The following is a 27,531-nucleotide window of genomic DNA, read 5'->3' on the forward strand; positions in this document are numbered from 1 at the left end:
TAACAGGGTGGGGGTCAGTTAGGTTTGTAATCCAAGGTCATGGGTGCTTCTGTATCCATGGAAAAGACACTTAGCTTCCATTTTCTCAGCATGATGTAGCTGATATGTCAAAGTGCTGCTAAAACCAATAAAACTATTTGTAACAGTAAGATTGTTAAAAAAAATCATGATTCCCCACCAGACATACTAAGCTTGTTACCTAATGGTTTATTTCTTTATTTTATTTTCAGCATAACTTCATGTACTTGAAGATTCTTTCCAAGGATGTCTACTACTGCATTCTGTTCCTTTATTTCTCCGAGTGCACAGAGAATAACCCGTGCTGGCAGCAGTACAGATTTGGATGTGAGAGGAAGCATTCATTTAGAAAAAATGCTGATGTTGGATGAGGAAATAAATGGTAAAAAAAATTTCCTTGTGTATCATATGAGGGACCAACAATATAGACTCGTATTTACATGTATCAATGCATAGACTCATATCTACCAGTGCATAGACTAATTTTTACATGTATAACTGCATAGACTCGTATCTACTAATGCATAGACTCATATGCCAATACATAAACTCGTATCTACTAATGCATAGACTCATATCGACTAATGCATACTTGTATCTACCAATGTATAGACTCGTATCTACCAATGCATACTTGTATCTACCAATGTATAGACTCATATCTACCAATGTATGCTCATATTGACCAATGCATAGACTCATCTACCAATGTATGCTCATACTGACCAATGCATAGACTCATCTACCAATGTATAGAGGAAAATCTACCAATGCATTCTCATATCTATTAATGCAAAGACTCGTACTCATATTTACAAGTGCATAGACTCATATCTACCAATGTAAAGACTGAATTCTACCAATGCATAGCTCATATCTACCAATGTGTAGCTCATATCTACCAGTGCATAGCTCATAGCTACTAATGCATAGACTCATACCTACCAATGTATATACTCATCTACCAATGCATTCTCATATCTGCCAATGCATTCTCTTATATACCAATGCATAGTTCCTAGCTCATCTACTAACCCGTACAGAAAAATCTCACCAGTTTACATGAGCTGCTCATAAGCTGCACATGAGAACCTTGTTAGAAATGTATGCAAATTGGGTAGATTTTGCAGGCTCATGTGTGCAGTTTGTTAGATCTTGTGAGCCAAGGAAAAACTAACCTGATTCTCACGTGAGCAGATTTTGCTCACGTGAGAATCTAAATTTTCACATGAGAAAGTAGAACTTAGAAAATTTTCTTTCTCCATTACATACAACCATGTTTGAAAATAAGGCAGAGTTCTAATTTCTCACGTGAGTTATCATGTGAGAAGCTTGGACTTTGATTCTGATTAAACACTTATTTCAAATTTATTCAAAGTTGGATTTTCTCATGTGAGTTATCACATGAGCAATTTGGACTTAAATATTTTGTGTAAATGTTGAATGTCAACCATCTCCATTATTGTCAAATAGACATCATTTCTATTTTGCACTTGTTCATGTTGCTTTGTTGTATTTTTTAAATTTTAAAACATTTTCAACTTATTTTCTCACAGTGAGTTTTAATCTTATTTTGACCCAACAGGCTCCTTGTATTTGAACATATTAAGGTTCATTTCACTGTTCATAAAATGAAACAATTCAGAATTAAGGTCTCGTATAACCAGACTACCCATTAAACTTTAACAGCTGTCAAAGAATAGAGTCAATAACTTGCATACTGATCGTGGTTAATGTTTAATAAAGTAATCCGTAAAAAGGTGAAATGTTTCTCTCCCCAAAATACACAGTTTACAAATATAAAAAGGAAATAAAACTTTTGCCCTAAAATGAATCCTATGTTCCATAAACATATGATGCAACTCCTTTATTCATAAACTTCTAAAACCCCACTATAAAATTGTAAAACAAATACATAGCCACATATCTGGAAAAAAAATAAACACTGATGCACAGTCCTTTTGGCCTAATAAACTCTCAAGTCATTTTCCAGAAAAATTGGAGAATTACATAAACTACGTCGTTTTCTTCCATGCCTAACATTTGCACAAATAGTCAATACAATCCTATACTTACTGAATTGTGTAATTCGGCTTAGGGGTCATCCATTTAGTACGTCCATTTAGTACGTACGCAAAAATCTGGCAAAGCTTGACCCCCCCCCCCCGCATGCATACTTTTTTACGCACCCCCCCCCTGCGTACATACGCTTGACGCCCTCCTCCCCATATTCTATTAAACGGCCTATGTTTAATCCACACAGAAACCATAAAGGATTAATAATATTAATGTGTTTAATAAAACATTGTCCACCGACGTTGAATGTCTGGCATCAAAGAAATACGTGGGGTAACATTAAACATTTGTCTAGTGTCCGCCAAAATTCAAACGCCAACTGAACAGTCGAACAGGTTACGTATTAGACAAATTATTATCGAGGTTTCACCCCAACCCCGTTTCCTATGCATATGTACATTACCATTATAAAAAAAACATGTACTGTACATAAAATTTAATAAATCCGTAACAAACTGCCTAATCCAGTCGTGTTTGTTTGTGTAGCTGTTTCGCACTGTTTTACATGTGTATATTCTTGGCAATGGAAAATTTTGCTTATTTGCAGCCTTTTAAATGTTCTGATCGTGTCATTTCAAATTTTATAAAAGAAATTTCCTATTGAAATAATCACAAAACAAATCACTGACGTTTCCGTTAACTTTTCTGTGACCCACGTTATAAGAGTACACGGTGGAAGAATCGGCTTGTTAGAACCATTAAAGTGTCCTATGGGGCATGGCTCGGCACAAGCTACTGTAAAAACATCAAAATTAACTTGGTCTATATTAATTAACTTATTAATGATATGAATTCACGTATAGCTCAGTTTTTATGAAAGATCAGATAATAAAATAGCATTTATTTGATATATAAAATATAACATTAAGAAATACCCTCGTACATGTGTACAAAGGAGTGTAAAACTAGAAGGGCTCGCATCGTTGCTTACAATTTAAATGTCAGTCATACAGTAGTATAAAATAATAAAAGTATTATTTTTATACTAAATGTATGACTGACTTTTATATTGCAATCAATGATACAAGCCCCTATGCGTACAACAACGTGTTTACTAATAATTTACCCTTTATAGCGCCTCAGATAAACTCAACAGATGCTGGATGTTGACCCACAGTGTACATGTAGAATAGCACTTTTAAACCGAACAGACAGAAATTTACGCGCGGCCATGTTCTCTTAGAAAGGGCCACGCTGTTTATGAAGAAAGTTATTTAATATTCTCCTGCAACATGTTTGCTCTTAAAACATTCTGACAGCAAGAGTGTGGACATTATTAAAATATAGAAACCAACACCAACACCTAAAGATGTCCACGTCGGTACTGATGTTAATGTCCAGTACGAAACTGAAGACGTCGACGTGCTGTTAGGGAAAATTCAAGGATTATGAAAGACTGGTTCTTTGCCGAGAAAGAGGTAAGTTACTTTTTCTCATTTATTTTTACAATTTTCGCATATAGAATGATCAAAATGGATAGCCTGAATCATCGACATTATAAGCATAAGCATAAATTCGCATGGTCGTTTAAAATTGAGCCAAGGGTTTGTTTCAGATTTTACTTAAAGATAATAATTCAACCTCCTGTTTCTAAAAATGATATCTACACCACACTATCATCGAATATTTAAGCCTTCCACAATTCAACTGTGCAACCATGTCTGGCTCTTACCCCCACCCCCAATAATAATGCGGGCGCCTCAGTGATGAGCACTTGCGTTACCGATTGAAACAATATGTACAAACATAAATGTTCTTCTTATTATTTTATTGCTGATTGGGTGGATCAAGATAAGCATACACGATTGAGAACCAAATGCGGTAGCTTAATTCATGATTTTATTCCTAAAAGACATTTGCCCTGTCTGTCAAATATTTTGATTGTTAAATTTAAAAGAGATTTAATTGGATAAGGATTACAGCTTTTCTTAATGCTTATATACACTTATAGACTAGGATTCTTTTGCCAACCAAATCGTTTTCTCATTTCAATGCATTCTTTCTGTTCTGCATAGATTAAAAAAAAGATCAATTATACTAATTTTTATCTTTTTACAGATTAAATTTCATGAAGGTCACAAAATTTAATGAACACAACAAAGTTAGCAATCATTTGAAAGAAGTGCAAAACACTGACAGCAACAGGAAGAAGTCAGACAAAACTGCATTGCCATGCTAGAGGAAATTCCAACTCCAGTAAAGGGTATGTATAATACGCTTCAAATCTTTTGACATGATAACATATGCATTTCAGATTCTACAATTGGACCCCCAATACATTTTTTTTTTAAATATAAAAATTGGAAACCAGATTTTGAATTTCTTTATATATTGCAAATGTACATATTTTGGAAAAATGTATCCTAAAAGTTTTGGAGAAATCTTCCAGAGGACTGTTCAAGAAGTCAGTTTTTTGGAAATTTCTAATGTGTACCCATCATTCCTAACGATTGGTTACCAGAGTATACAATCAAAAGGAAATTGTATTAAATGTGAAGCTGAACTGCTTTGTTGTAGGTTCACATGTTCCAACCCCAAAAAGAGCTGTAAGCATAATTATTACTAATATAAGTGGCAAAAATCATAATCTGAGCACAATGAGTATAAATTACATGCCATTATTACAGAAAACTGTATGAAAAATGTATATGCAGTTATAATTTTTGTCACAAATCAGCTGAACTCATGTGGATTAGTAGTATGGATGAGAACAGACACAAAAGAAATTGATAAATTATTTGTGCATAACAGTCATATCGATAGTGTACATGTCTACAGTAACTTTTGCAAATTGTCATAAAGTCCATAAATGTTGATTGTTGTATTATCCTCAACCTGCCATGATTCATTCCATAATGACGGTCCAGTGCAACATGTTTTTAAGTTTAACAAAATCTCTTTTCTCTAACATTTTTCAGTTACATAACATCCATCAGTTGCATTGATACATCCCGGGTTATTTTTGTTGTTGTTTTTTCTTCTTTTTTTAAAAATGATATCTGGTGCCATTTATTTTCTATTTAAGCTGGACTACTATGTGTGTAGTATCATAATAGAATGAATCTAGGGCAAATGGTTTCACATTCAAGAACCTGTCTGTTTTCTTGGAACTGTTTGATGTAAAATTCATGCAGAAGTTACAAATGCATTAATTTTTATTTGATTTTTTCAAAACTGTTATTAAGTAGCAAACTTTTTTTATCTTTATATTTCAGTCTGTATAGTTGTCCATTTCATTCATTTTTTGTCCTAACATGGTGGTATAAGAAGTGCATGTTACAGTAGCCAAGTTAAACCAGACATTCATATTGTGCTTAATTTTATTTGACCCAGATAATGTCACCAGGATCTGAAAACAAGAGTGTTTTAAGTCATGAGAAAATTGGCACATGAACCATGGACAGGCATGAAGTTAGGATGGTCAGGCTTGAAGTATCAGCGTTGATTCTTAAATAGGTCACTTGAGAAAGGATTGTATTATTATACAGAACACGTATGACAAGTAAACTGTAAGCAACCATATGAGCCCCTGTGAACACTTTTTTTTTAACGGGTACCCAATTGTTCGTTTTATTACCCAGATTATTATCTATGGGAGAATACCCGGGTACACATTGGCATCTTTATCCAGAAGTAGTCAAATTTGGAATATGCAACATGGCTTGCAGATATCTCATCAACAGTGCAGTTTATATGTTTGCTACTGAACTATGGTAATTCTGTTGGTAGAGCAATTTGACTCATAGTCCAAAGGATGAATTTTCAGACTGGGTTGGCTGCGTAAGTGTGTCCTTGGGAAAACAGTTGGCTCCTATTTTCACAGTGTGATAAAGTGCCATCTAATCCAAACTACAATTATGTATTTTGCCTTTACCTTGTAAAATGAATCTTTAAAAATCAACCTTACATAATGTCTCAAATGCTGTGATCAGAAGAAAAAAAACTTATACCAACATTTTCATTTCCATTTCAGGTTTCATTTTTCAACAGTTCAAAACTGAGCCTGCTAACTTAAATTCAGTGGTCAACAGGAAGTGCATTGATTCAAAGAGAACAATCTCCAAGTGAAAATATTGTTGCAGACTGGCAAATAATGAAATTCAGAAGCAGGAATGTCAATTACACGTTTTGTTTGCTTCGAATTTTCTGGAACAGTGAAGAATGGTCTTCATGTGAAGCAAATTTCCAGCAGTATCTTTCATTATGACCTTAAAGTGTTTAGAATAAATGTGATGTATAAATATAACAGGTACATTCATTCATACATACATACATATTCTAGTTGTCTTACCTTATTAAAAGATCACTAATTGAACTCGAATTATATGCTTATGATTACTAGATTTGAATATTGATCTTACTCTGTTTAATTCTTGTATTCTATAAAAACTAAATACTATAGTTGTTTTTTGTTGTTTTTGCTCATGTGAGCAAGATGCTGCTCACGTGAGCAAAATCTTGCTCACATGAGCGAGGTGTGGCTCACGTGAGCAGAACTTGCTCACGTGAGCGAGGTGTGGCTCATGTGAGCGAGGTGTGGCTCACGTGAGCAAGATATTGCTCGTAACAATTCCTGCACATGTGATTTTCTTATTAGAATCTATTTGCTCACGTGAGTTCTACCTAATTTGCATGTTAAATTGCACATGAGACTAACCTGAGTTAGATCTCACGTGAGAATCTCATGTGCAGAAGGGTAGGCAGTTTTGGTGTGGGAATGCATAGCTCATATCTACTAATGCATAGACTCATCTACTAATGCATAGACTCATATCTACTAATGCATAGACTCATATCTACCAGTGCATAGACTCGTATCTGCTAATGCATAGACTCATATCTACTAATGCATAGACTTATATCTACTAATGCATAGACTCTTATCTACCAGTGCATCGACCCATATCCACCAATGCATAGGCTTGTATCTACCAATGCATAATGCTGTAAAAGAGAACAGGGTCTATATGCTGTCTGTTTGACTTAGGATCTGGAACTTGACAGAACATTGACACACATCTGCAAAAGCATAATTTGCTATCAGATCAGGGTGTATATGCTGTTTGTTTTACTTTTAGGACCTGCAACCAACAGTACATAGATCCAGTACAGTAAAAGCATAAGTTGCTATCAGATCAGGGTCTATATGCTGTTTGTTTTACTTTTAGGACCTGCGACCTGCAACCAACAGTACATAGATCCAGTACAACAAAAGCATACTTTTCTATCAGATTAGTGTCTATATGCTGTTTGTTTTACTTTTAGGACCTGCAACCAACAGTACATAGATCCAGTACAGCAACTGTAAATTGTGTTTGCAGATCAGGATCTATATGCTGTTTGTTTTAGTTAGGATATGGAACAAACACACACACTGGAAATTGTTAAACTCTTGAGATTGAGAATATCTTTCAATCAATTACAAATAGTGTTACTTTGAAAGCCCATTTTTCAACCAATTACAAATAGTGTTAGTTTGAAAGCTTGTTTCTGATTGACTGATGGAACCCCTCCAGTGGCCTAGTGGTTAGAGCGTCTGCCTCGGATGTGGGAGGTCGTGGGTTTGATCCCTGTCCAAGTCATACCAAAGACTTACAAAAATGGCACTTACAGCTGCCTCACTTGGCGCTCAGCGTTAAGAGGTTAGTGTTGGGACTGGTCTGCCTGGTGTCAGAATAATGTGAAGACATCATGCTACTGCATGCATGTCTGCGGCATGATGCCCCAGTGCTAGACATCACTATAAACTGCCACATTGCAGACATCGTAGCGATATGAGTGAAAAATTGTTAAAGCTACGTAAACAGTCCAAATCACATCACATCACATCACATCACAGATTGACTGGTGGTTGAAGCTCAGAGACCAAGGCCCATTTTATTTTATCTTAAGATAATTAATTTTTATTCCCATAATAATATGGATAATTTATGTTATTTCCCCATAACTCAGAGCAAAATATTTGTTCCAGCTATTGACAGATAAAAATTTAAACAGAAAATGTGCCAGGTACTGGTACCTGTTATAATTGTGGCAGTGGTGTTCTTTGGTATATAATGATGTATGTTTAGAAATATAGTGGTATACAAATTTTGTGGCACCCAGCTCTACTAAGGCAAATTTTGTGGCACCCAGCTTGCAGGATGGTCTCTGAACCATTCAGTAGCAGAGTCCCTGTTCAGATTGTGAGGGAGACTCATCACAGTGACAAGACTAAGCAACAAGCCCCCTCCTACATTTTCCAAGCAGTGGATGCCTTCATCCTGAAGTTAGATCATTTGTTTGTCTACACTTTACCACCATTCAGGATGATTCCCCAAGTTCTCCATGAAGACATGGTCTCCACTTTTCAGCTCATTTTGATAGCCTCCTGTTCCCTGTGATCATGGTTCAGTGATCTTCTCAACCTGTTGCTGACCAACCAAATTCTTTACCGCAGAGAAATGTTCCATCACACCACAACGACTCTGTTCTGCACAACAGCCTACAGATGCTCCAACTTATTGCTTGCCTCATCTGAAGACAAAGTTTAAGTGAATCTTTCTGGACAGGAGGTGCTTTGCATCCAAGGTCTATGATGCCAGACAAAGAATCTTTGGTGATAGGTGTAGTAGGAAATGCATTAATCCTAGCTATCTCTGTGTTAGCACAGTGGCTGAGTTTGTTTCTGTTGATATTTGAAGAGAGAGAATGCTCTGTGTCTGCTGTTAATGGTAATAGGGTATTCATATCCAACATACTCAAATTTTCCAAAGAACTTGCCATTAGTTTGGATCCTCATATTTCTTAACTTATCAAGTATTTTGAGCTGCAAAGACCACTATCTAACTCTAATGACCAGATGAAATCTCTTGCATGTCGCGCCTTTGACAAAATCTCCTCTCTTAACTTATGGGTGAAGCTTCTGAAGAGAACCTTACCATTAATATTTTTTGCTCACCTTTCATTTGGCAGACATACTCTAATCTTCTCCTTCATTTTTGTTTGTCAGCATATTTTCTTTAGGGCCATAGTCAGGGCATAAAAGTATCCACAGCAGATGTCTGCTTAAAGTAGTGGACAGTCCTACTATATGGGTGAGCATATCCTTGTTTTTGCCTTTTTGCTTTGACCTTCAGCCTCCAGCACACTGGCAAATTCAGCTATGCAATAACAAAAGATAATGCATTACAGATATTAAGATGTTGGTGAGTGGCATGACTAATTTTAATGTTGTAATATTTACTTGTTGCTATTGCCAGATTCCCTACTCTCCCCGACTCTGATGTTCCAAAATAGTTTTTCAAAAATGATGACTGTATGGGTCTTTCACATCGGGCAACAGTCTGGGTTGTTCTTTAGGTTCTGAACCTTCTGGAACTTTTCATGTTTTAGTAGGATAGCATTTTTATTATCTAAACAAGGAAAATTTCTGTCTCAGTATGATAAGGTGCACAGTTGCAACAGGTATGTGTTATATCATTAAAATTAGTTTGACCAACTCTCAAGCCCCCAAGTTACATCTTAATGTGTCCAAAATGTGCAAAACATCGAGTCCAATGTTGTCTTATTTTTTGTATCACAAGCGCTATGTTTTAGTATGATGTATTAAATAAAGATAACCTATGCAATCAGAGCCTGATATTTTGTGCACATTTGAAACTATAGTACATAGTTTTAATGAATAATTTCATTTTAATAAAGCCATTTAATCAAACATACCCACCTCTTGTTCACTAGCAAACTTGACATGTTCTCAAAGGCATGATGTAAATCTTGATTATTTCAAATCATAAGTTTCTGTTGTACTGTATTCACAAAAATGCACTTGAGAGAAAAATTTCCATTAATGATACCAAGTTATGGTTCAGAATGCAGATGGTATGTTACCAAAAATAGGGCTGTCAACAGGTAAACAGGTACCCGACCGTAGTGAAAAACCCAGGCATTGAAAATTACTGGTTGAGTACCCTTTCACAAAAACAATTTGTCGACAACACTATCAAAATATCATATATCATCAGCATTACGCTGGTCTGAGTTGCAGCTCCAGTCTATATTTAGGAGTAGGACCACCCATTATGCATCAGCGGCCCACTACTAAATGGCTGCTGCACGCTGGGCTGTGCGAACAGCTTCACAGTTTAAAACAATACTAATATGTAGACTACGTGTGTTAACATATCACTTATCAGTCAGGGAACAACCAACAAGCTGTGGCTGACTGCGACTTGGGGGAGGGCGGCAGGGCCAACTAATCCACTGCTGCTATTTGCACAGCTTATAATACTGGAAGTTGACTTTCACCGCCGTTCACCATGAGTAATAAATAACAAAACACGCTGTGGAAGTTGTTGGAAGTTTATTAATAAGTAAAATGACATTGTAATATTAATTCATTATTATTGACAAATCACACAAAATATTATAGCACAATTTATAATAGACAATTTGAAGTACAATAGGAAAACAAATTATCTCCATCGACAGACTATCAGCCATCTCCCATTGGGTGTGGGTAAAGTGCGAATGTGAAATCGCAAAAGTGTGAATTGGTAAAATGCGAAAAAGAGAATGCAAAATAGTGGATAAAATGTGGTAAACAATGTGCAAAATGATGTAAATAGTCCGTTCATTTCGTCACCCTACAACAATCCAGGTTTGTGAGAATTTGACAGTTGGGTAACTAGGGTTGTACATGTCTTTCATGTTCTAACAGATACCCGGTTACCCGTTAAATGGCGTAACGGGTACCCGGGCGAACTTTTCCATGGTTTTTGACAGCCCCAACCATAAGCCATATATATATAGCTCCCTAGGAGAGTTGGGTGGATCCCAGAGAGGAAAGGAAGGGCATTGTTCAAGCAACTGCTGATCAGATTTGTAAGGGCTACATAAATTTTACAAGCCAAGGATGTTACTGTGGTTAGATGTTTAAGAGATTTCCCTTGAAATATAAACTTCTGAAACACAGTGCAGTTGCAGATGTGTCAGACAGATGATGAGTGATTTCAGCCGTTTTCCCATCAAAATTTGTGTATGAAACCCAAGAAAATCAAGTGGCAAGACAACCTAGAAGCAGAGTTTTTGAAATACCAAGTACAGTCAAACCCACTTATCTCGACCTCGGTTATCTCGACAACCCGCTTATGTCGAGCGTTTTGGTCCGGTCCCGAAAAAATTCTTCTTTGTTATGCTATTTTTTACCCGCTTATCTCGACCTCTGTTAAGTCGATAACCCGATTTTGTCGGGCATAAGTTTCGGTCCGAAGTAACGTGGACCCGCTTAATTCGACGAAATGCAACTTTTTAACGTCAATCTCACAGAAATTGTACAAGAAATAGTCAGCAAAAGCGATCGATTTGTAGAAAATATGAAGTAATATCAGTCTGCTTTTGTTTACTCCGGTGCTGATCTGTAACGAACAATTCAAAAGCACTTACGTTTTCATACATATGCTCGGCACCGTCGACACTTGCCACAAACAATTTCATTTTTTTAATGCATTCAGCCATTTCACTGTAGCTTGGGATAGTGATAGGCTGATCATCATCATCATCATCTTCATCTTGCTTGCATGATTGTATCTGCTTCGTTGTCACCGATTGGATTATTTCCTCATCATTAAGTTCACCATAGGCATTGGCATCATCATCCACGTGAACATAATTAGAAAATTCATCCCGAGCAATGCCTATGGAGTCCGCAATCTCATCAGCCATCGCTTCAAGACCTATTTCTGATTGAGGCTCTTTAATTTCTTGTGCAATTAAACACTGCTGGTGAAATTCTTCATCAGAAATTTCCGGAAAAATACAATGGAACCAGCAGTTTTGAATGGTTTTCGGCGATACACTGTTCCAAGCTGCACGGGCATACATGATGACGTCTAGCAGAGTTGGTTTATAGGATCGCTTTTCCTCATTTGCACTCACAGTCAATGTACATGTACATGTATTTTCAAAAACATTTATTGATCTTTATCTGCGAGATACTGTCATATATTAACCTGGATATAATACAATCTTGGTTATTTTGCACCTAACACCGCGTTATGCGTGAATGGCGGGTGCCTGAAAGCAATCGGTGGATGTTTCTCTCTCACTCTCTCGTTTGTGATTTTCTTTGATCCATTTTTCAATCTGATAACATATTCAAACCTCTGAGTACAACCAAACATGATTTGTTTTTCAATATTCACATCAATTATAAAAATGCGTCGTGTGTTATCTGACATAAATGATGCACACTACAGTAATGGATGCATACGCTACATGTGATATAAGGAGTTCATAGATATATTTTTTCTTTAATAAATTACTTATGATGATAAAAAAGGAATAAATGATAACAACACCAGGTTAGTTCATTTCATTTTATTATCAATTAAGCATTTTGTTTATTTTATTGTAACATGCAGTGGGAGGGGATTCCAGTAAACACCAGCAAGAGACAGGAGTAATGCTCAAGGACATTTTTAAAATTACCGGTTTTTATGAACCCGGATATCTCGGGACCCGGTTATGTCGACGATTTTTTTACACCCCCGACGTAATCGAGATAACCGGGTTTGACTGTAGATAAATTGAATCCTGAGATCTTAAACACTGAAAGAGTTGACAAGCAACGAGATCTCATTAATAAACTCAAGTATCCTAATGGCCATTTGAAATACAAATTCTTGTCCAGCATCATGAAGAATGAAATTATTGTTCCTCATTCAAATGCAGGTTGTGAGAGGGTGTTTTCATTTGTTGCAAAAAAACACTCAAAATCCAGATCATCTATGTCACTTGATACCTTGGAAGCAATACTGAGTCATGAAAGTGAAGGAAGGAAAATGCTTCTAAATGTAGTTTAACCAGAGGTTTCTTAGAAAGTGCAAAAGCACCATTTACCTGTCACAGCAGTACTATATAGTGCAAGTTAAAACATGGAAATGAACAGTACCTAATATTTTTTACATGTTGAGTTACTGAAAATTGGTTCAACTTACTGAAAAGTTTCAGCTGACTTTGCTGTGAATGTGTCCTTTGGTTTGGCAAGTCTGGGTGACATTAGCCAGATACAGTCCAGGTGACATTAGCCAGATACAGTCCAGGTGATAATAGTACTTAAAAAATATGTTCCAGGTGACATTAGCCAGATAAGTCCAGGTGATAATAGTACTTGATATCTCCCAGGTGACATTAGGCAGATACAGCCACATGACGTTAGCCAGATACAGTCCAGTTGACATTAGCCAGCTACAGCCCAGGTGACATTAGCCAGATACAGCCCAGGTGACATTAGCCAGCTACAGCCCAGGTGGCATTAGCCAGATACAGTCCAAGTGACATTAGCCAGATACAGTCCAAGTGACATTAGCCAGATACAGCCCAGGTGACATTAGCCAGATACAGTCCAAGTGACATTAGCCAGATACAGTCCAGGTGATAATAGTACTTAATATATATGTCCCAGGTGACATTAGCCAGATACAGTTCAAGTGACATTAGCCAGATACAGTCCAAGTGACATTAGCCAGATACAGTCCAGGTGATAATAGTACTTGATAGATATGTCCCAGGTGACATTAGGCAGATACAGCCCAGGTGACATTAGCCAGATACAGCCAGGTGACATTAGCCAGATACAGTCCAGGTGACATTAGCCAGATACAGTCCAAGTGACATTAGCCAGATACAGTCCAAGTGACATTAGCCAGATACAGTCCAAGTGACATTAGCCAGAAGAGCCCAGGTGACATTAGCCTGTCACATTCCAGGAGACATTAGCCAGATACAATCCAAGTGACATTAGCTAGATTCAGCCAGGTGACATTATCCAGATACAGCCAGATGATATTGGCCAGATACAATCCAAGTGACATTAACCAACTTAGAAATATACCTGTTTCTAACTTTGCCAGATGACGATCATAGTCATTCCATGTGACAAACTTGTTGATCCAGCCACTGCAGTCTTTGATCCAGACAATAAAGGGTGTGGTGGGAGTGATGTATAGATTGATATATTCAGAAGCAGGGAGATTGAAACATTTTTACTTGGTTTGATAGACATTACTTAATAGAAAAATAAACGATTTGTTTAAAATAAAACTGGATCGTTATTTCTCTTTACACCTAATGATGTAAAAGTGCTGCACCATAATTTGTTCTGTCATTTTATTGTTGTAATTGATCATTACACTTTCTAGAATTGAGCATGCATTTCATAATTGGTTACTTTTCTCCTCCACAGATTTAACAATGTTGGGAGGAATCAGCCAAACCAGACGTATAGTAAAGAGAGATATATTTCATACCTGGTCACTTTTCACCAACCTCCTGTCAGCCCAGCTGTGCATCCAGGTACATCAGTCACCATATAGTGTCAGATTTCTTGTTGAATCAAATAATGACACCAGCATAACCAGTTAGATAGTTAAAATTTATTTCATGCAGGAAATACACCCATTCTATGAAGGATAAGTATCACCTAGTTCCCCATTACCCACACCATCAGATGCTAATCCAACATAAAGGGATAGAGCAAGGCTGAGGTATATGATTCATGGTGCATGAAAACTCCGTAGACAAATCAGATTTAGTACTTGATTATATGGATAATCCCACTGGATTGCTATTGTTTCTGAAACATTAAATTTCATTATTTGGTATCAGGAATAAACAAGACAAGAAAACAAATTTGCCCAGCAACAACAGAGTGTGCCAGCTATGAAGTAAAAAGGCAAATTTGACTGTCTTCACATGTTAAAAAGTGAATGAAAACAGATCTTTCCATAGATTATTTGTAATGGATTTATATCTGTTTACCAGAAAAAAAGTAACCATACATGTATGAGAGTGACAACTTGTGTGCTTTCTAAAAGCAAACATCATTATAGTCATTTCCCACTATGTACCAAGCTCTGCTGTATATGAAAGATGAGTGATCATGAAAATGTACACTTATAATGCAAATGGATTTTATCGCTATGTTAAAAGAGTATGAAAACAAAAAGATTTCTGGGTGAATTAAGACCATTGTAAAGGTTAAAAACTGAAAATTGTGTATATTTTCATGAGAGTTGAAGTGCATGTATAATAGTCAGCAATTAGCAGCAACACTGAGAGGTTTCATAGGGGCATGAGTGGTACACAATGATAGGCTTTCTATACTGTCACAAGAAATTGGCAGTATTACCTGTTATCAAATTAATGGCAGTTCCCTTACAGAAAAATCTCACCAATTCACATGAGCTGCTCATAAGCTGCACATGAGAACCTTGTTAGAAGTGTATGCAAATTGGGTAGATTTTGCAGGCTCCATGTGTGCAGTTTGTTAGATCTTATGAGCCAAGGAAAAACTAACCTGATTTTCACGTGGAGATTTTGCTTTTTATATTCTCCTGCAGCATGTTTGCTCTTACATATTTCTGTGACTGCAAGAGTGTGGACATTGTTAACAAAAAGAAACCAATATCAACATCAAGTGATGTCCATGTTGGTACTGATACAAACCTTTCAGTTCAACATAATTTTACCTTCTCTACATCAATCCCAGATCACACTTTATTACTTTTCAAACGTGTGTTTTCTCTCCCATGTGACAGAGAAATCTACTTGTTTTGCTAACCTTACTTTTCTTATCTCAGTCTAGTCATCTCAGACCAGTTGTCTCAGTCAAGGTGTCCACACGCTCATAACTACTTTTAAAAAAAGAAACCCTTGTTGTCTTCTGCTGTGCCTGATGTAGTTGTACTAAAATCAAACAACAACAACAGCAATAATTATATAACAAAAAGATAGTAATATAAGTTAAATCCATCTTTGAGAACACACCATACAAAAACATTTCGAGAGAGACAAAGACAAACGCATATGATGTCGAGCTTTTTGGTATTATGCTTGTTCGTTGTACACAGCACGGTCAATTTTATCGTATATACAGGCCTAGCTCAGTACATTTTCAGGCCAGTGTCATTAAATGTAGCTAAAGCTGCCTAACTAGTTTTAAATACTTCCTGTGAAACAAATTATATACTGTTAGCTACATTTAATGACGCTGACCTGAAAAATGACTGTGCTACAGATAGGGTAAAATTCTCAATGCTGTGTGAAATGAACTATAACAGAAACACTGCTCCATGCACATAGACTATAGACCTATACACTTCATAGCCTCCCAACTCTCTTAACAACTACTTGGTAACAGCCAGAAAAGTGTTATATAAAACATGTTTTATTCTAATTTTGTTAAGCATCTCCATTGTGCCCGGGTTGAATAAAAAATATACCTACAATATTTAATGACAAATAATGCACTTACCAGCCAGAAGGAATCATTTATCCATCAGCACATTAATTCATAAGCAAATTTCACTGTAGCACTTGCCATATTTCCAGGACAGAAAAATAATTGTTCAAAAAATCTGTGAACTTGAAAGTTTAGCACATGGTTATCTGCTAGAGTCCGTTTTTGGAGGGTCTATTATACACAGGGGTAATTTTAGAATCAATATTAAGGACATCACATGTATGTCACACAGTTTCACCTCCTCCAAAGAAAAGAATAGTTATATACAATAGTGACACAGATCTCTAATTACCCATGAATAATCTAAAGCAAGATGTTACTCTTCGTTACAGCTTGTACTAGGTATAACTACAGTAGAGCTGAGTAGCCAGTATCATTTTATTATTTACAATATAACTTTTGAAAATTGGAACTTATGAAAATAGTTTCTTGTAATAAATATTAATTATTGTCAATTTCATACAACATCCATATATTAAATGTGATAATACCTCATTACTATGCGACGTTTTATATTGTTATTTTTCTTTGCTCACACGTATAAACTGTGTACTTTGGACATAACGGTCACACCACAGCCCTCATTAACATATTTATATTCAAGTGCCGCATGTAAACATTGGACGTGAAGACTGTGAAGAATTCTTTTTACAATAAAGGAAAATATTGGGTGAGAAAAATAATCTACGTTGGGATTTGGACCGAGACAAGTAAATCCCAGTCGCAGGTTTATATTGTACATCTCCTCACTCAGGCAAGCCTCGTGGGGAGACAAATAATATAAACCCTTGACTGGGATTTCTTTGTCTCGGTTCAAACCCCAACATAGATTCTATATGTCTCAGTTGATAATAGCAGTACATGGTATTTTGTTGTACCTTAGTGAAAATTAATATAGATAAATGAACCACCTTACAGAGAAGACCTTGCTAGAGTAAACAGATCCTCTAAGATAGATAGCAATCTTTACATTTCTTGGTCGTACTTTTTTATTTTTATTCATCTCACTTTCTTTTATAATTTCAGTGTAACAGGAGAATTCTGGTCAAAAGGGCAACGTATAGATGTTCAGGTATTTTTCATTAATGTTAGAAAATTTTTGTACAATTTTTCTTTTCTCTTTTTGCATCAGTTATTATGGGGAAAATGTTAATATAATATGAAAATTACTTGTTTTCTACTTGCATTTTTAAAATTTCTGAACTTTTCAATAAAAAAATTTTTATGTGAAAATAATTCATGGACAGAAACAATTCATCATTTTTATCAATGGATGTTTTGTAATAAAACTGTTACCCATATCTGACTGGAAGAATCCATGTATTGACTTCAAATATTTTATAATTCATTCTGTTTTATATTTACTTGACAAGCAAAGTATGTAGAATAAAACTTGACAAACTGTACCAAACCTATCATTGAAAAATGGTATCCCTCAAATAGAACAAATAACCGATTGTGTGTAGGACACGTGTATCTGACTCGTACATATTTTGAGATGGGTATTCCTTGACCAAGATGCCTTGCCTGTGTCCATTAGTGGAACACATTTTTGTGAAATTTAACAACTTTCACCCTGTGAAAGAACCGTGTATGTGAACTCTATGATGATATACCACAAACACAAATCTTGTATTTTTTTCCCAAGAATGCAGTCTATATAACTTGTGTGTAGTGGTAGGTTTAAAGCAGATAGGGCATTAGTAGTTAGGTCCATGCCTTTTAACTGTCCATAAGTGCAGTTTTGATGCCCTGCAGCACCTTTAGCAATGTTGGGGCCATTTTGCCATCTGGCGACCATGTCATTGCATTTAATAATGTTTACTATATTTTAATTGTTTTATTTGTGTGTTTTTATGTATTTATTTATCTTTATTATTTGTTCTGTATATGTATATGTAATTTTGGTTGTGTGCTTGACTTTTGTCTGTGATCGAGGGTTGTGGATGGAGTTTTTGCATACTTACTTTTTTCCATGATTGTAAGTTGTAAACAAGACGCCTAACCTTGTTTATGAGTTAGGAAAATGTTCTGTTGAAATGATAAGTTTTCCAGTTCTTTCTATTACATTGTAGGTCAAGTGGGGATGTGTATGTTTCCAGTTCATTCTATTGCATTGTAGGTCAAGTGGGGATGTGCATGTTTCCAGTTCATTCCATTGCATTGTAGGTCAAGTGGGGATGTGTTGTTTCAAGTTCATTCCTTTGCATTGTAGGTCAAGTGGGGATGTGTATGTTTCAAGTTCATTCCATTGCATTGTAGGTCAAGTGGGGATGTGTATAAATAAGCTGATGCATAATTATCGTTTTTAAGATCAGTCTGTGGAATCTGTTTGTTATCAGAGTTTACAGATGTGTTCAGTTATAATTTGAGGGCAATTATTTATTTAAATTGGAATTACTAAGTGCTCATAGACTTTGTATTAACACAGTATTTTGGAATTATTGAGAACTCATTCAAAGATATTCTTGATTTCATCACTGAGGTACATCATGATATTCAAAACTATTGGAGTTCATTTGGAACATTCTATAATTTTGGGCTTGTGATAGAACTATTTGGGATTTAATTCACAATACTATTATTGTCTCTTAAATTTTCACTTTGTAACTTAAAGAAAGAAATTGTTTTTGATTTTAGAAACTTGTTGGCTTTGCTTCATTCTATTACAGAGTTTAAAACCTAGAGTCATAACAAATATTTTGTTGGCTTTACATTTTTAAAAACTTAATTAGCATTTTATGACGTGTATTGTTCTGATGTGATTGAGGGTCAAAGAATTACGATACAGTAATAATAATAGTAATAATAATAATACTTTATATAGGGTAACTCATTAGTCAAGGACTATTCTGCCTTGAGGGCCTCTTAAGGAGAGTATAACAAGTGCATTAAATAAAGGATAGCAATAATTACTGTTTATTTTAGCATGTTTAGTCTTAAAATACTAAATTCTAAATTCCATTATCTATTAGAAACACATTCATGCTCATGATGTCTCTTCTTAAATACTGTAATATTTTCTGCAGATTTTACCTGCTGTGGAAGTTTGTTCCACGGAACTATACCAGAGTATTGGAAGCTGTTCTTGGTTATGGTGCTAGAAGGTTTCCGTGTGATATTGATCTCAACTGGTATTGAGCTGAAAAAGGCCTGAATTAGTTCTGGTGCAGTTCCATATAGACATTGATATACAAGAACTGCCTTGTGAAAATCTGTCCTTTCATATATTGTGAACCATTTGAGTTCTGTAAACAGTGCTTTTGAGGGATGATCAATAGATGCATCTAGAATTATGTGTGGTGCTCGTTTCTGAAGTTTATAAATCCTGTCAAGCTGAGATTTAGCACAGTTTTCCCTCACATTTGAACAGTAATCCATTGTTGGAAGAATATATGACTTGTAGTATAGATTACAAGTTTCTAGAGGTAAATATTTCTTGATTCTGCTAAGTAGGGCTATTTTGGCTGACTGTTTTACAAAGCTTTTCAATATGGTCATCCTATTGTAAATTATTATCTGCAGACACACCTAAAAGCTTTTCATGTTTGACATTTTCTAACTGATGATTTTTTATTGCAAGAGATAGTTCTGAGTTCCATAACTTGTGATGTCCCCAAAATCATACATTTTGTTTTACCTCCGTTAATTACCATCCTATTTTGTTGTCCCCAGTTTTGGATTCTAACACGGTCTGAGTTTAATCTATTTCGGATAACTTCAGTATCGGAACTAGATGTATACAAGCTTGCATCATCTGCAGACAATCTCTATTTGTGGATTCCTTATTTCATGCTAGATCATTGATATAGATAAGAAAGAGGAGAGGGCCTAAAACTGAGCCTTGAGGGACTCCTGAATGAATAGTGCTAAAGTTTGAGAGCTAATATTGCCAATTATTACTTGCTTACCTGTTGAGACCTTTGATTTAGGTGTGATGTATACCAGATTAAAGAAGGATTGTTGAACCTGTAACAGTTCAACTTTTGCAGCAGAATTTCATCAACAAGATCAAAAGCTTTCTTGAAGTCAAGGAAAACAATCCCAGTCATATGTCCATTATCCATTTCCTTCAGCCAAAGATCAATTCATCTGTTAAGTTCTGTTTGGAACAAGGGGTACTTTCTAAATCCTGATTGCGCTGTATGAAATAGAGTTAGTTTCACAAAATTTATAGACCTGAATAGCAACATGCTTTCCAAATAATTTTGACAATATAGGTAGAATTGTTATTGGCCTGCTGTTGAGGTGGTGTTAATCACCATTTTTCTGCACAAGATAGGCTCTGCATGGCGGCCAGTATTAATGGTGGAGGAAGAACCTGTGGAAAACCCAAGAAAGAACCACCGACCCATGAGAAGCCACACCCATCTTGATAGAGACCACGTCTACTCTGTGGTGGTCATCCTCAACAACTCCGCGAGAAAGCATGATGGGCAAAGCAATTCTCCATGAGCTGCCACAGTAACTCTGTCAGGATGTGTGGAGAGATGGTGGAGGTTTATTTTCTTAGTCCTCTCCACAGTCTCTCCGCCACCAGTGCATTGTGTGTGGTTCCGAAAATATAGCTTCTAAAATTTTCCAGGAATTAGAATATAATTTGGTAAAAGCGATACTGACCCTTTCTGTCTGTTTAAAAATTGTTCATTGTTTCAATTTATTTTCAAAATTCCATTGAATACCAGTAAAGAGAAACCTAAGTTAGCTTCCATATCTCGGCTGTCTTTGTATATTTTTAAGAAAAATTAAATTCTGCATACTTAAAAGAATCCAAAGTTGGCTTCTGAGGTCAGCCTGCTTTGTAATAAAATAACCTTTGCATTGATATCCTTAAAAAAAAAAAATGCTTCAAAGTTTTAAAGGTGGCTTCTGAGGTCAGCTTGCTTTGTAAAAAGAAATAGCATTTGTCTTTGATGTCTTGTCAATAAGTTCAAACAGTGAGTTTACTGCTTGCTGCCATTTGTGTTTTTTTACCACCCAGGCTTCTATTTGCTTGGCCTCTGAAGCCTAGTTATAATTAATACAAATAGGCATTGATGTCTGCAGGTAAATAGTATACACAGCAATAACAAGCTTTAATGATACTTTTGTAACCCATGCTTGCAAAAAGATTGTCACTTGCACTCAAGTGAGTGTATTTTCAAATAATGATTATTTTCATTGCGAGATATTGTCATATAGATGACTGGATATAATTCAAGTTTGACTATTCTGCACCTTACACTGTGTTGTATGTAAATGGCAGTTGTCTTCGAGCAATTGGTTGATTATTTCCCTCTGGTTTGCGATTTTGTTTGATCCAGTTTTCAGTCAAAGAACATATTTAAACCTTTGAGTACAACCAAACATGATTTGTTTCTCAAGTTCATGTCAGTATCAATTAACAATGTGTTGTGTGTTGGCAGACATAAAAACGATACATGCTACAGTGTGGATGCCTATGTTACATATACTGAGTTTGTCGATATATTTTATTTTTTAATGCTCACGAGGAAAACAAAGGAATAAATGATAGCAATACAAGGTTAGTTTCTTTCTTTTTATTATCAAATAAGCGTTTTTATCTATTTTATTGCAATTTGCGAGGGGGGTGCAAATTCATTAAATATTTATTTCATCTCTTGCGTCTTGCGACAAACCTAGGTGAATAAAAGTTTCACCATAAGTTCTGGGACAGGAAAAAAATTATTTTTTATCATTTCCCAATATATACAGTAAATATGATAGTCATGTGACCTATTTGTCATCTCGTGAGATCCCAAAGGGTTCTACAGGCTCACTGAAATTATAACCAAACTTTAGCTTGGTAAGTATCATTTAATTCTCCCCTAGACTACCAGTACATGTTGTATGTGATCATTTAATTCTCCACTAGACTACCAGTACATGTTGTATGTGATCATTTAATTCTCCACTAGACTACCAGTACATGTTGTATGTGATCATTTAATTCTCCACTAGACTACCAATACATGTTTGTATGAGATCATTAATTAATTTTCCCCTAGACTACCAATACATGTTTGTATGTGATCATTTAATTCTCCACTAGACTACTAGTACATGTTGTATGTGATCATTTAATTCTCCACTAGACTACCAGTACATGTTGTATGTGATCATTTAATTCTCCACTAGACTACCAGTACATGTTGTATGTGATCATTTAATTCTCCACTAGACTACCAATACATGTTTGTATGAGATCATTAATTAATTCTCCCCTAGACTACCAATACATGTTTGTATGTGATCATTTAATTCTCCACTAGACTAACAGTACATGTTTGTATGAGATCATTTAATTCTCCACTAGACTACCAATACATGTTTGTATGTGATCATTTAATTCTCCACTAGACTACCAGTGTGTTTGTATGTGATCATTTAATTCTTCACTAGACTACCAGTACATGTTATTAGGGGTGAAACGATACGCCTGTGCCACGTATCGATACGATACACGATACACAGCCTACGATACGATACATATCGATACATGTATCAAACTGAAAATGGGATTATCACAGTACATTTGATTAATCATGTGAATGTATATGTTAAATGGTATTTTCAAGTTCAAACAGTGTCAAATATGCAATGTATCAGCAGTGAGTCACCTTGTTAACCTGTTATGTATAATGATAACAGAGAAAAAATTGAATCAAGATACAATGTCACGACTACTAACATTGTTGTTCTGTGTAACCAAATAAAATATAACAAAATCTTTGATGTGTTTCTTTATCCTTCATTCAATAAAAATGAAATGTTACAAGTTTTGTGTCTGATTCATCATGCAACAACATACTGGAACAAAATAATATATTAAAAAGTACACGTAACACAAAAATACAACAAAAATTTAAAATGCTTAGGATTTGGAAATTATAATTATGCAACCTTTTCTAAGCTGTATACTTCCCCCCTTTCTTCAGTTCAAGAAAGATCATCTTAGAAAATACAAATGATAAACTTCACTGCAGCAAACACTAATTAATTTCACATAAATTGCCATGTGTGTAATTGAAGTCTATAGATGAATTAAAGAAAGTTCCTAATAACTGAAGATGATATCCTCATCAACTTAAATGCATCTTCCAGCAAATGAATAAATCTTCTTAAGTCACAAACTCAGTGTTCTAAAACTAGCTGACAATTGTGATGACTGTAAATGGCATAAATGAACTGAATTAGATAATTCTGCCTAACAGATGCACAGGACTATTACAAGTTTTGTGTCTGATTCATCATGCAATAACATACTGCAACACAATAACACACTAAAAAGTACATGTAATACAAAAATACAAAATAAATTTAAAATTATTGGGATTCAGAAATAATAAGTATGCAGTGTTAAACCTGAGATCTGTTATATCAATCTATATCACACAAACACCCAACTGCAGTGTAAAAACTGAGATCTGTTATATCTATCTATAACACATACAAGCACCCAACTGCAGTGTCAAACCTGAGATCTGCTATATCAATTTAAAACTTGCAAGCACCTAACTGCAGTATTGAACCTGAGATCTGCTACATCCATCTTTATCACACAAGCACCCAACTGCAAACAACGTTGAGCCCGAGATCTGTTATATGAATCTATAATACACAGCACCTAACTGCAAATAATGTTGAACCTGATATATGCTATATCAGTCTATAACGCACAAGCACCTAACTGCAAACAGTGTTAAATGTAATTTCACATAAATTGTCATGTGTATTTGAATTCAATAACTGAATTAAAGAAAAGTTCATGATGATTGAAAATTATATCCTCATCAACATAAATGCGTTTTCCAGAAAATGAATGAGTCTTCTTAAGTCACAAACTCATTGTTCTAAAACTATCTGGCAATTGTGATGACTCTGTAAAAGGCATAAATGAACTGAATTAGATCATTCTGCATAACATAAGCACAAGACTGTCAGACTACTCGTCACAACTTTCAAAATTTCATATTCTTCTTCAAAAAAATCAAAATATCCACATTCTGCCCAGTCAGAGAGGCTCTTTGTGCTGATACAACATCTCCAGCAGCTGAAAAGACTCTTTCAGATGGCACTGATGTTGCTGGAATAGTCAACAACATCTTGGCTAGTTTGGCCAGCAAAGGGAATGATGTTTCGTTGAATTTCCACCACATCAGTGGGTTGTCACCAACATGTATACTAGATGTCTCATTCCTATAACGTGTTATCTCTGTGTCAGCCCTCTGAAAGAGGGACTTTGATGGCTCCACCTTGACCACGTACACATCTCCAAAAAGATCTTCAAGTGCACCCTTTTTCACTGGAGGCTCATCAACTTCAACCTTCGCTGTTGCTGCTGGTCTGTTATCTCATTCTGTAACTTGTACTGCAGGAAGCTGTGGTAGTGGGGGAAGACTAGATGGTAGTACATGAGTGAGTTCATCAGTCTTCTCTGTCTTCACTACTGTTTCACACTGTAATAAAAATCGAAATTATATAATATGTACTCCTTAAGTTAATACGAATCTCGCAATTTTATGTTAATTAACATTTTAGCATTAATTCACTGGCATTTAATATAAATAAAACAACATGATTTTATCAATATAAGATCAATATTGAATATTAAGAAATATTTGTGTATATGAAGTTATGAACTTCAAACAATGAAGTTATGTAATAGTTTGTGTGTTTGCTCTATGTGTGTGTGTGTGTGTCAGTGTTTCAGAGGGAGATGGAGAAAATCGGATGACATAAGAACTTTGAAGGTGACTCTGGGGCATACCAAGATCAGTGGTGCATCTAGGGCAACCTTTGGGGACAAGTGTCCAATTTTAACTACCAAAAGAAATTTCATATATCCTTAAAATCTTGAAAGGGGACAATAATATTATGTTATACTTCAACCGTTGCACGTAGATAACACAACGATACTCATATGTAAATTTTTGACTTACCTCATTGACCTTCACTGTTTGCATGACAATGGAAGCATATATTTGGATCCTTGTAGCATCGTCTACATCAGTTAGAGCCCTAAATCTTGGATCTAGGGCACAACTCTGCAACAGAAACTGCTGCGTGTCCTTGTCATTGTATCTTTTGTCTAGGTCTTGGGAGATTGCCACCTTGACTGCCTTCACAAGTGCAGAGTCACTTTCTTGCACTTCCATTGCACTAATAATACGATGTTTAAGAGGAAAAATCATTGATATGGTAGGTGCTGCTTCATCGCACAATATCGTTGAAATGGTCTTCATTGGTTTGAGCAGTTTGAGAATATCCTCTGCATCTGATACATCGTCCTCTGATAAAGTGTTTAAGTCCGTCTCCCTCTGTCTGATTTCCTTACTTAATAGAGTAGCTACAATGGCAGGCTGCTGCTCTAAAAATCGATCAATCATATCATAAGAACTATTCCAACGTGTCTGGACATCTTGGATAAGTTTGTGTTTAGGAAGCTGCAACAGCTCTTGTTTGGATTTCAGCAGGGTAGTAGCAGTTGTACTGCGATGGAAAAACGAGACAATGTGCCGGATCTTCCCAAGAAGGCGTGACATCTGATGAACTTGCAACCCTCTCTTGGTTGCTAGATTTAGTGTATGTGCAAAGCACTTGATATGTGGTGTGAACTTTGCCTCTTGATTAGCAACATCCATGTTAGCAGCATTATCTGTTACTATGGGGAGTAACTTGTGGGGCCTTTCCAGTTGCCATTCCTTACTGGCATCAACTAGTACTGCTCCTATATTTTTACCAGTGTGAGACTCGTGTAAAGGTCTCGTCTAAAGAACAAAGCTTTTCATGCACCATTCCTTATCAATCATATGAGCTGTGATTGTTATGTAACTCTCTGTAGCCCCTGAAGTCCAACCATCTGTAGTAATGGCCACTGATTCTGCCTCTGATATGGTGCTTTGCACTTCTTGTCTGGTGTGAAGGTATAGGTCTGGGATAACTTTCTCAGCAAAGTGTGTTCTTGATGGGATGATGTAGCGAGGTTCCAGGGTACGAATCAGATTTCTGAAACCTAGCGAATCAACCACTGAGAAAGGGCGCATATCATGTGCAATAAACATCGCTATGTGCTTAGTGATTGTCTGTGATCTTTGCGTTGATGGAATTAATGGAGATTGAAAAACTTCAGTCAATCTGAGCTGACCAGTGGTTGTTGGATGTGATGGCTTAGAAGTAGGAGAAACACTGACCTTGGGAGCTGAAATCTTGTCATCTTTAAAAGGAATTCCAATGGCAATGGTTGGGTGGTGCCGTTTTAAATGTGTAGACATATTTGTGGTGTTTCCAGTATTCCTAAGAGCTGTAAAACACAGTTTGCAAACACATCTGGACTTGTCTACTTTTCTTACTCCATTCTCATACTCCACAGGATATCCAAAATAGTTCCAGGCCGATGATCTTCTAATGGCAGGTAACTTGAGTTCAATTTTTTCGGCCTTTTGCGTCTGCTCCATTTGACCGGATGTTGGAATCACCTTGGTCACCCCGCTGTTTGTAGTTCATTGCATGAAAGCATCCCAAACGTCTTAGTGATTAAGAATAATCGTAAGTTCTATCATCGGTTCCATACCCATACCGATAGTTTAGTCCCACGCAAAGAGAAAAGAATTGACACTTACATTATTATAACAATTTTAAGAAAAAAATTTTTCCTTCAGAAACTATTATTAATTTATGTCTTTGATTATATTTTTAAATTATGGTATTATTTAAAAAACAAAAAATAATGTAATTTCCTAGTACAAGGAAACTCTTATCTATAGAACAGGTCCGGGTGCGGGAACGGAGATGACTAACTGAATCTCACACGCTATACTTCCTGTGTATACAAAACAACTACCGCGACAGTTTGGTCTAATGAGCTCCTAATTTAATTATCATAACTGCTGAAGATTTATGTAGCTATTATAAGGTAGATATCGTTTTGTATCGATTCTTCACCTTGTGTATCGATATGTGTATCGAAATGGCAAAAGTATCGATGCATCGATGTATCGATGAATCGTTTCACCCCTACATGTTATATGTGATCAGTTTCAGAAGTCAATTTTGATTGGTGAACAGTCATAATAGTTTGATGTACCTCTTGCCTTTCAACACTGACTACATTTTGTGAATCTTACTTTTAAAAAATGGTAATTTTTTTCAGCATG

General features: G+C 35.9%; 2 protein-coding genes and 2 long non-coding RNA genes across 4 annotated transcripts; 2 read left to right on the forward strand and 2 right to left on the reverse strand.

Annotated features, from left to right (window-relative positions):
• The first annotated feature begins 347 nt into the window (after positions 1-347).
• Positions 348-17,461, forward strand: LOC149794461 (uncharacterized). Its single transcript, XR_016423070.1, has 3 exons — positions 348-400; positions 14,318-14,427; positions 17,402-17,461. It is a non-coding gene; the product is annotated as an uncharacterized LOC149794461 (long non-coding RNA).
• Positions 3,270-6,594, forward strand: LOC149794462 (uncharacterized). Its single transcript, XR_016422631.1, has 3 exons — positions 3,270-3,512; positions 4,153-4,297; positions 6,068-6,594. It is a non-coding gene; the product is annotated as an uncharacterized LOC149794462 (long non-coding RNA).
• A 7,131-nt stretch (positions 17,462-24,592) lies between the features above and the next one.
• Positions 24,593-26,030, reverse strand: LOC149794463 (E3 SUMO-protein ligase ZBED1-like). The gene is made up of 2 exons (XM_089968708.1): positions 25,318-26,030; positions 24,593-24,834 (listed from the first exon to the last, which is right to left on the reverse strand). The coding sequence occupies exons 1-2, from the start codon at positions 26,017-26,019 to the stop codon at positions 24,730-24,732; spliced, it is 807 nt and encodes a 268-aa protein (XP_089824834.1). The 5' UTR covers positions 26,020-26,030; the 3' UTR covers positions 24,593-24,729.
• A 115-nt stretch (positions 26,031-26,145) lies between these two features.
• On the reverse strand, positions 26,146-26,832 carry LOC149794464 (E3 SUMO-protein ligase ZBED1-like). The gene has a single exon (XM_089969116.1). It carries the CDS (start codon positions 26,830-26,832, stop codon positions 26,146-26,148), a length of 687 nt encoding a protein of 228 aa, XP_089825242.1.
• Positions 26,833-27,531: the final 699 nt, after the last annotated feature.

The sequence above is a fragment of the Sinohyriopsis cumingii genome, chromosome 8 (assembly GCF_028554795.1).
Source record: "Sinohyriopsis cumingii isolate HCF-2022 chromosome 8, ASM2855479v2, whole genome shotgun sequence".
Classification (NCBI taxonomy): Eukaryota; Metazoa; Mollusca; class Bivalvia; order Unionida; family Unionidae; genus Sinohyriopsis; species Sinohyriopsis cumingii.

Excerpts from the sequence above, each read along its gene's own strand:
- LOC149794463 (XM_089968708.1), bottom strand. The coding sequence starts at position 26,019 with ATGGATGTTGCTAATCAAGAGGCAAAGTTCACACCACATATCAAGTGC. Across the intron at positions 24,835-25,317 it reads AAACAGTGAAGGTCAATGAG|TGTGAAACAGTAGTGAAGAC; the intron begins GTAAGTCAAAAA and ends TTTTTATTACAG.
- LOC149794464 (XM_089969116.1), bottom strand. The coding sequence starts at position 26,832 with ATGGAGCAGACGCAAAAGGCCGAAAAAATTGAACTCAAGTTACCTGCC.